The sequence below is a fragment of the Trichechus manatus genome, unplaced genomic scaffold, assembly GCF_000243295.1.
Source record: "Trichechus manatus latirostris isolate Lorelei unplaced genomic scaffold, TriManLat1.0 scaffold00015, whole genome shotgun sequence".
In the NCBI taxonomy this organism is placed as follows: Eukaryota; Metazoa; Chordata; class Mammalia; order Sirenia; family Trichechidae; genus Trichechus; species Trichechus manatus.
The window spans coordinates 18,106,866-18,116,301 of NW_004443951.1; the positions used below are offsets into that span (position 1 = coordinate 18,106,866).

The 9,436-nt window shown below is 40.5% G+C and overlaps 1 protein-coding gene and 1 long non-coding RNA gene across 2 annotated transcripts in view; one reads left to right on the top strand and one right to left on the bottom strand.

Moving 5' to 3' along the window:
- RHBDL2 (rhomboid like 2) overlaps nucleotides 1-6,663 on the top strand; it is a 50,006-nt gene extending 43,343 nt beyond the window's left edge. The window contains exons 6-7 of the mRNA XM_012554314.2: nucleotides 4,000-4,061; nucleotides 5,988-6,663. Coding sequence (XP_012409768.1) covers nucleotides 4,000-4,061; nucleotides 5,988-6,167 — 242 coding nt within the window. The 3' untranslated portion in view covers nucleotides 6,168-6,663. The remainder of the gene's footprint in view (nucleotides 1-3,999; nucleotides 4,062-5,987) is intronic.
- The window catches only part of LOC111819669 (uncharacterized), a 31,731-nt gene that overhangs the window by 16,132 nt on the left and 6,163 nt on the right, over nucleotides 1-9,436 (bottom strand). Inside the window, exon 3 of the long non-coding RNA XR_002823251.1 lies at nucleotides 3,955-4,044. This is a non-coding gene — a long non-coding RNA (uncharacterized LOC111819669). The remainder of the gene's footprint in view (nucleotides 1-3,954; nucleotides 4,045-9,436) is intronic.

The following is a 9,436-nucleotide window of genomic DNA, read 5'->3' on the forward strand; positions in this document are numbered from 1 at the left end:
GCATTATTTGTTGGATGTTATTTTGTAATTACATAACTGAGTTTCTCTTTGGCAAAAGGTAGGAAATCTCACATTTTCATTCTTAAAAAAAAATCTGTATAAAGGTAACTCTCATAAAAGAAGAGCCCTTTTATTTTTAAAAAATGTTTACAAAGGATTTTTACTGATTGAGGAAAAAAAGCCTTAAATATGATGCTATGGTGAAAATTTTATATATAGTAATATCTGAGTTATGTTTAAAAACACATAGGGAAAGATTGATGCAATGAATTATGCAAAAATGTTAAGTTTTCTCTGGGATGGTGTCTTAGTTATCTAGTGCTGCCATAACAGAAATACCACAAGTGGATGGCTTTAACAAGGAGAAATTTATTTTGTCACAGTCTAGCCGGCTCGAAGTCCAAATTCAGGACGTCAACTACAGGGGAAGGCTTTCTCTGTCAGCTCTAGAGGAAGGTCCTTGTTATCAATCTTCCCCTGGACTAGGAGTGCAGGAGCCCTGGGTCCAAAGGTTGTGCTCTGATCCCCGTGCTGCTTTCTTAGTGGTATGAGGTCCCCATCTCTCTGCTCGCTCCTCTTTTATATTTCAAAAGGGATTGGCTCAAGACACAATCCAATCTTATAGATTGAGTCCTACCTCATTAACATAACTGCCACCTATCCCACCTCATTAACATCACAGAGGCAAGATTTACAACATACAGGAAAATCACATCAAATGACAAAATGGTGGAAAAATCACACGATGCTGGGAATCATGGCCTAGCCAAATTGATATACATATTTCTGGAGGACACAATTCAATCCATGACAGACGGGATAAAGGACAATTTAAAAATCCATTTTTTTAAACCTTTTATGTTCCCTCTTTTTATTACATAATAAATATGCATTATCATGAAAATAATAAAGTTAAAAGTTCAACTATATTACTTTGGTATGCATTGAAGCTTACTACCTTTAAGCTCAACCAAATAATGGGGGCTCAGATTTTTAGTGAGGAAAATGATTTGGTTCATTGGAATACAGGCTTCTTTTGAGATGCGAAGTCATGTCTCATTTTAGAGGCTATAACAACTCAGAAGCAAACTCTCCCAGGAAGCAGAAAGAATCAGGCAGAGATGCTTAGGAGGGAGACAAGATAAGAGAGAAATGGGGTGGAGAAACTGACATGTTAATGGTTACAAAGTTTTTTTTTTTTTTTTTTTGTGATAGCAAACTTTTTAAATTGTACTTTAGAGGAAGGTTTACAGAACAAACTGGCTTCTCATTAAACAGTTAGTACACATGTTGTTTTGCGACATTGATTACCACCTCATGACATGTCAACACTCTCCCTTCTCGATCTTGGGTTCCCTATTACCAGCTTTCCTGTCCCCTCTTGCCTTCTCATCCTTGCCCCTGGGCTGGTGTGCCACTACAGGCTTGTTTCGTTTTATGGGGCTGTCTAATCTTTGGCTGAAGGGTGAACCTCGGGAGTGACTTCATTACTGAGCTAAAAGGGTGTCTGGGGGCCATACTCTCGGGGTTTCTCCAGTCTCTGTCGGGCCAGTTTTTGTGAGTTAGAATTTTGTTCTACATTTTTCTCCAGCTGTCTGGGACCCTCTATTGTGATCTCTGTCAGAGCAGTCAGTGGTGGTAGCCGGGCACCGTCTAGTTGTACTGGACTCAGTCTGGTGGAGGCTGTGGTAGTTGTGGTCCATTATTAGTTCTTTGGACTAATCTTTCCCTTGTGTCTTTGGTTTTCTTAATTCTCCCTTGCTCCCGCAGGGGTGAGACCAGTGGAGTATCTTAGATAAAGATGTTTCTGAGAGGGGGCCTCCTACTGTGGAACAGCTAGATGAGACCAAAGTAATTCTTCCAGGAAGGCAGCTCTGCTCTTTGGCAGTGGTTTCCTTCTACTTTCATAGTCCTACATTTGTGTATTATGTACACTGGACCAGGAAATGCAAACAATGGTTTAAAATATAGTACAGTCACATTTATCGAGCACTTTGTGTAACAGTCATTTACAATTAAATTAATATTGAATATTCCCTCAACCTCAATTTCTGTCCAGTGACTTCAACATCAATACAGTACTGAAAAGTAAAATAGCCAGAGCACATGGTACTGATGCTGTTTTCCCAAAGGCAAGGACTAGGTCTTTACATCTCCTAGGACACTGTGGCTCACTAAGTAGAGCAGAGGGAATTGGGGGATGGTGTGGAAACGATGGCTGCATGAGATGTGTCCAAGGGGCCTGCATGCACAGGACAGAGTTCTAGGCCAAGAAACCCGGAACTTCCTTTTGCAGTACAGATCTGACTTATTTGAAGAATGCCTAAATTCTGGTTCTCACTATCCCACCGGAGCATGTGACTCATTTCCTTTCATGGCCTATGTTCAGTGCTCCTGGCAGTAGTTAGAGGCAGTTACTGTGGTGGATGAAGAGTAGAGCCTCTGCAACCAGACTGCTTAAAGTTCAAATCCCACCTCTGCCTCTCTGCTGTGCAGCCTAGGGCAAGTACTTAATCTCTGTGTCTTGGTTTATGTGTAAGATGCCACCATCATTCCTCACTTGGATTGCTGCAATAGTATTAATATCCTAACTGGTCTCCCTGTTCCTATCCTTGCTCCCTTTGAGTCTATTTCCTATATAGCAGCCAGAATAATCTTTTTAAAAACATAAGTCAGATCATGTTACTCCTGTGCTCAAAATCCTTCAAAGGCTTCCATGCAGAATAAAAGCCAAAATGCGTACAATGGCCATAAGGTCCCCACATGATCTGTCCCCAGCTACCCATCTTACCTCATCACCTACCATTTTACCCCTCACTCCAGTCCATTACCAGGGGTGGTGGGGGCGGGGAGAGAAAAAACCAAACCCGTTGCCGTCAAGTTGATTCCAACTCATAGCTACTCATAGCTACCATCTAGGGTAGAGTAGAACTGCCCCATATGGTTTCCAAGGAGCGCCTGGTGGATTCAAACTGCTGAACTTTTGGTTAGCAGCTGTAGCTCTTAACCACTATGCCACCAGGGCTTCCAAATTATCTGGATGGCTTGTTAAAATAAGCTTATTCCTACCTTAGTTTCTGGTTCCACAGGTCTGGGGGTGAGGCTTGAGAATTTTCATTTCTAAGTTCCCAGGTGACGCTGATGCTGCTGGTCTTGGGGTGACCACACTCTGAAAACCACTGCTCTAGCCAGATAAACTGCTCTGGTGTTCCTCAAACACCCCAGGCACATTCCTGCCTTAGGGACCTTGTACTTGCTCTTCCCTCTGCCTGGAAGATTCTTACCTCAAATATCAGCATTGCCTGCTCCGTTATAGGAGTCCTGGCTGGTGCAAATGGTTAACGTGCTCAGCTGCTAGCCAAAAGTTTGGAGGTTCGAGTTCACCTAGAAGCACCTTGGAAGAAAGCCCTGGCGATCTATTTCGGAAAAGTCAGCCACTGAAAATGAAAAGTTGGAATCAACTCCATGGCAACTGGTTTGGTTTTGGTTTTGCTCCCTTATCTCCAGCAACTATCATATTCTTAGTGAGATCCTCCCTGATCATCCTATTAAAAATGACACCCTACTCCTGGCATTCCCAATTCTCTTTCTTAGTTTTATATCTTCTCCATAGCACTTAGCACCATTTAACATACTGTATATTTTACTTATTTGTTTGCCTTCCTCATCTAGACCATCAGCTAGCGCCATCAGGCAAGGCTATTTGTCTGATCTATTCATTGCTTTATCTCTACCACCTAGAACAGTGCCTGGCACATAGAAGACAATCAATAAGTACTTGTTGGATGAATAAATCTGTAAAACGGGATAATGACAGTACCTATTTCATGGGAGTTGTTGTGAAGATTAATGAGTTAATACATGTGAAACTCTTGGACCAGCACCTGGCACAGAGCGAGTCTCAATAAATGTTAGGTGTTATTGTTAGAGAGGAACAAAAAACGTTTGGCTCACTGTTGTGGAAATACTGGGGCTTCATCAGGTTGTTCTTCCTTCTAGTTGCATCAGATATGGGATTTGCTCTCTACAGAAGATTCTTTGTCCCTGAAAACAGGTCACCGGTGAGTTCGTTTTTTTTTTTTAATGAAAATTTGTTATCAATAGATAAAAAGCGTCATCAAACAGGGACAAATCCTCTGTGATTTGGACTCCCTGGAGGGTGTAAAAGGTTAATGTGCTCGGCTGCTAACTGAAAGGTTGGTGGTTTGAGTCCATCCAGAGGTGCCTTAGAAGACAGGCCTGGCAATCTACTCAAAAATCAGCCACTGAAAACCCTGTGGAGCAGAGTTCTACTCTGACACATGTGGGGTCACCATGAGTTGAAATCTACTCAACAACTGATTTTTTTTTTTTTTTAAACTCTGTAAAAAAATTTACTCTGGGCAAATTTCCATTTGGAAGTTAAGAAAATTGCTAGGGAAATCAGACTTTTGGATTATTCTTCTGAACTTTCTCATAGCCCTGACAATGGGCTCTACTTCTCAGTACCTGCCATACTGGTAACTATTACAAAACAGGAGAGTAGGGATTTTACTGTCCACAGAGAAGAATAACCAGCTTGGAAAACAGCAATGGTAATCTGGGTCCAGATGAATTTACAATATACCTACTCCTCACTTATTGACTATCTTGTTATCCCACATTTCGCATTTATGACAATAGTAAAAAAATCTACTATCCAATTATTTTGTGCATTAAGGAGGCAGTAGGCATGGGAGCAACAGCTGTGGAGCCTCCCCTCCCTTGAGGAGGGTCTCCCCGCTGCCCTGCACCCTCCGATCCCTTCTGCTGGTGAGGGTGCTGAGTCTAGCTGCCACTCAGAGCCAGCCTCCTCTGTGGCCACAGCATCTGGGTGGATACACAGGCAGAACTGAGCCAGCAGGTGCCTGTTCTCAGTTCCCAGCTGCTATGCTGCCTGAGGCCCTGCAGCACAAAATTGCTGTGGGGTGGGGAGAAAAATACGAGGCATCGGAGAGGGTGTTTGAAAGAAATGCATGTGAGTTTATTGACATCCCAAAGTGAGGCGAACTGGGCCTGAAACTACCACCTCCGTGGGGTCGGGTGCACAGCCAGGATCCCAGCGCTCTCACAGGAAGCCCTGAGCCTTGGTGACTAGCCAGGCCTGGAGGGCAGAGCAGGCTTGCAGGGGTGGGAGTAGAGCCCTGGAGGCAGCTCTGCAAGGAAAGCTCTGACCCAGCACAGGAGGAAGGTGAAGTGGTTAAGCCGTAGGCCCTCTAGTCACACAGCCCGGCTTTATCCAGCTTTGTCTCCTCCAAGCCTCCTGTTTTCTGCAGAGGAATAATCTATAACTGGACTTGTCACAGTGATGAACACATCAGTATATCTTATTAGCTATTATTATTTCTATGATCATATTTTCTAAATTAAAAAAATTGGACAAATGGACGCCTGAAAACAGGAAAAGAAAAATCCTCCATTGTCACATAATACCGATTTTTGTGTAACGACCTGGTCTTTGGAACCTAACCATGCAGATAAGTGAGGAGTGGGTGTATAAAGAAAACTGACACAGATTTCTAGTTTTGCCAGAATTCGTCTTTGAATTTGGTAGTTTCTGTTGAGTATTTGTATGTAGATATTACTTGTGTTTTAATTCTGACATCCCATTTATGTGGGATCAGACTATGTTCCTATGGCGATCCCTCATGGCAACTCAACTACTCCTTGGGTGGCATTATAAAGAGCCATCCTAAATGCAATGATGACCAAGAAGAAGAAGAAACAATGGCTCTGTCTTGTCTACTCAGAGAGTGGGTGAAAATAACATTTTTTGGCTTTGCATGTTTTAGAACACCTCTCTGTGTACATGGACTTTTCTGTCTCTTTTGCCTTACCCACTAGTTCTCCAGACTTTTAAGACTTTTGTTCGACTCTGATGGTATTTGTGTTTGAGTCAAGAGAGATGCAACTGAAATATGCAATTAGCATTTTATTCACTTGTTTCTATTTTTTCTTTTTCTCCAAAGGTGTCTTTTGCAGCCCACATTGCAGGTGGATTCGCTGGAATGTCGATAGGATACACTGTGTTTAGCTGCTTTGATAAGGCACTGCTGAAAGATCCAAGGTTTTGGATAGCAATTGCTGCTTATTTAGCTTGTTTTATATTTGCTGTGTTTTTCAATATTTTCCTATCACCAGCAAACTGATCTGTCCCAAATATAAGTCAATTAATAAAAAGAGACATCTGGGGGGAAAAAATGGAGAACTCTATCAAGAAACAGAAAAGCTCTGGCAAATGCTAACAATTTTACAAAGAAGACAAAACACAACCCAACTCATAAGCTGCAGGGACTGTGTACAAAAAAAAACTTAGGGCTTAAGGAAGGGCCTTCTGAAAGCAAAGAGTGGGAAGAGGAAAAGAGAAAATGGGAGGGAATAAAAACCAGAGATTGGGTCTTTCCCAGGCATATGGTATGCATGTATGTATTGTATGAAAGAGACTTGTTCTCCTTCGAAGATATATTCTAGAGATTGCTTGATAGAATCCATGAATACTATCCTATAACAAAAACTTGCCATACCTGTGTCAGACTCTTGATAATCACTTTTAGATAGATCATTGTTAGAGATGCTTTATATACATTATTGCCAATCTTTCTGACATCCCAGGAAGGCAGATATTACTCTGTATCTTAGAGATGAGGACACAGATAGGTAACTATTACTCTTTATCTTAGAGACTGTTGTTGTTAGGTGCCATACAGTTGATTCTGACTCATAGTGGCCCCGTGGGACACAGTAGGTTTCCTAGGCAGCAATGATTGTGAGGATGGTGCAGGACTGGGCAGCCTTTCATTCTGTTGTACACAGGGTCACTACGAGTCAGAACTGACCCGATGGCACCAAACAACAACAATCTTTACAGAATTAGGACATGGAAACTCTTAAAAAAATCAAGTAACTTGTCTAAGATGAGGCAGAATTTAAATGTAGGTAATGATCTGAAAACCTATATTCTCTCCTCTACTGGCCTAACAATGCTGTATTCCCCAAATACTGAAAGTTAAGAGTATCGTACGAGTATAGGGACAAACATCTCTATGGGTGCACCATGAAAGATAGAAATACCTTACAGAAGGCGGCTTAGAATTTTCTGGACTGCTAGTTTAAGATTCTAGTAGTTTGTCCAGGATCCTAAGGAACTTGTAACTGGCTTTCTGGCACACACTATGTAGCTGAACTCTTTGGATTCTTGTCTATAAGATTTTTATCCTTCACGTGGCTAGTGGTTCTCCTAGGAGTGAATAGGATTTATTTACAAAAGATAAAATATATTTGAAAGCTGAGAAGCCTTTATCTTTTTCACGTACAGAACCCAGACTGCTGGCCATTTTGTTTTCCAAAATGGCAGTTTTAGGTCATCTGAACACAGGAAATACAGTTTTTTCTTCTTTCATCATCCTCATATTTGATTTATTAAACACCCATCTAAATATATCGCTGTATTCTGAAAGGATTACATAATTTAATTAGCTATAATGAGAATAGTAGTATTTTTGCATTTTGAGAAAAACTGATCTGGGATTTGTTAAACATTTTTTAAATTTAAAAAAATGTATACAATGTGTGTGTGTTCTTCATTAAACAAAGATTCAAAGAACTTAACATAAAAGATAAAAAGCCCCTTTCACATTCCTACCCCAAACCTACTTTTTCCTAGAGATAACTACTGCCAACAGTTTGGTGTGTATCCCTGTAGACTTTTTTTTAATCTATAAACATACATATAAAATGCAGGTTTTAACAAGATAAATGAGATCATTCTATATGTATTGTTCTGCAACTTGATTTATAATGTGACTTAGAGATCTTTCTATGTTAGTTCACAGACATTTTTATTCTATGACTTGCTAAATAATTTAAATGTACTGTAGTTTATGTAGGAGCCCTGGTGGCACAGCGGTTAAGAGCTCAGCTGCTAACCCAAAGGTCGGCAGTTTGAATCCACCAGCCGCTCCCTGGAAACCCTACGGGGCAGTTCTACTCTTGTCTCATAGGGTTGCTATGAGTCAGAACTGACTCAGCGGCAGCGGGTATAGTTTATTTGGAGTCTCTGGGTGGTGCAAAATGGTAAATGTGCTAAGCTGCTAACTGAAAGTTTGGAGGTTCAAGTCCACCCAGAGGCACCTCGGAAGAAAAAGTCTGGTGATCTACTTCCGAAAAATCAGCCATTGAAAACCCTGTGGAGCATAGATGTACTCTGACACACATGGTCACCGTGAGTGGGAATCGGCTTGATGGCAACTGATTAACTGGTTATAGTTTATTTAACTATTTCTCTATTGGACATTTAAATTATTGCTGATTTTGTACTACTGCCAACAGTACTAATACATGCAGTGCTTCTGAGTATGTTTGCTGAATGTATGAATATTTCAGGCATCCAGAAGCAGAAATGCCATGTTAATCTTATAGATTTAAACTGCCATTTAAGTAGCTGTATCCATTTATATTCTCATCTACAGTATATGAGAATAATGGTTTCCCCACACCTTTGCCAAAAGAAGGTATTATAAATCTTTGAAATTTTTGCATTTTGGTAATTAAAAAATAATACTTCAATTCTAATGTGTATTTCTCTGACCACAGAGGCTGAGTATTTTTCAAGTTTATTAATAATTTATATGTAATTTATAAATATTCTACATAGTATAATTTATATATACATAATGTTGTTGTTGGGTGCTGTCAAGTTGATTTCGACTCATAGCCACCTTATATGACAGTAGAACTGCCCCACAGGTTTTCTTGGATGTAATCTTTATGGAAGCAGATGGCAGGTCTTTCTCCTGCAGAGCTGCTGGATGGGTTCTAACTACCAACCTTTTGGTTAACAACGAGTGTTTAACTGTTGTGCCACCAGGGTTTCTAATATACTCATAATATGTAATATATAAAAATATGAACATATACAACATATATATTTCCCTGATAAAATGTTTGCATTTAATCTGAAAAGTAGCTATTAGTTGGCAAAGAGGCCCAGGGAAGAACTATCCACTTGCCATGCCAACCCACCAGGTTACTTGCTCTGAAGAGAGATCTTTAATTTCAGTGTAATTTTTAATAACAAAACTAAACAGAAGAACAGGATTTATCTACCTATGAAATTGGACATGACCAATTGATTCCTGCAGCTAACAAAGCTGATGACTAAGAAGTTATCAAATCAGAATTTATGGTACTAGAAATAGTTCATATTACTAAAAACAGTGGTAGCTTATTGGGTTCCCCAGGTGGCAAAAATTACAGTAAAAAAAAAAGTACGCAGGTATTTCCTGGTGTTTTGAATCTGACATCTCTGCATTATAAAACCCAAAACCAAACTCATTGCCGTGGAGTTGATTCCGACTCATAGTGACCCTATAGGACAGAGTAGAACTGCCCCATAGGGTTTCCAAGGAGTGGCTGATGG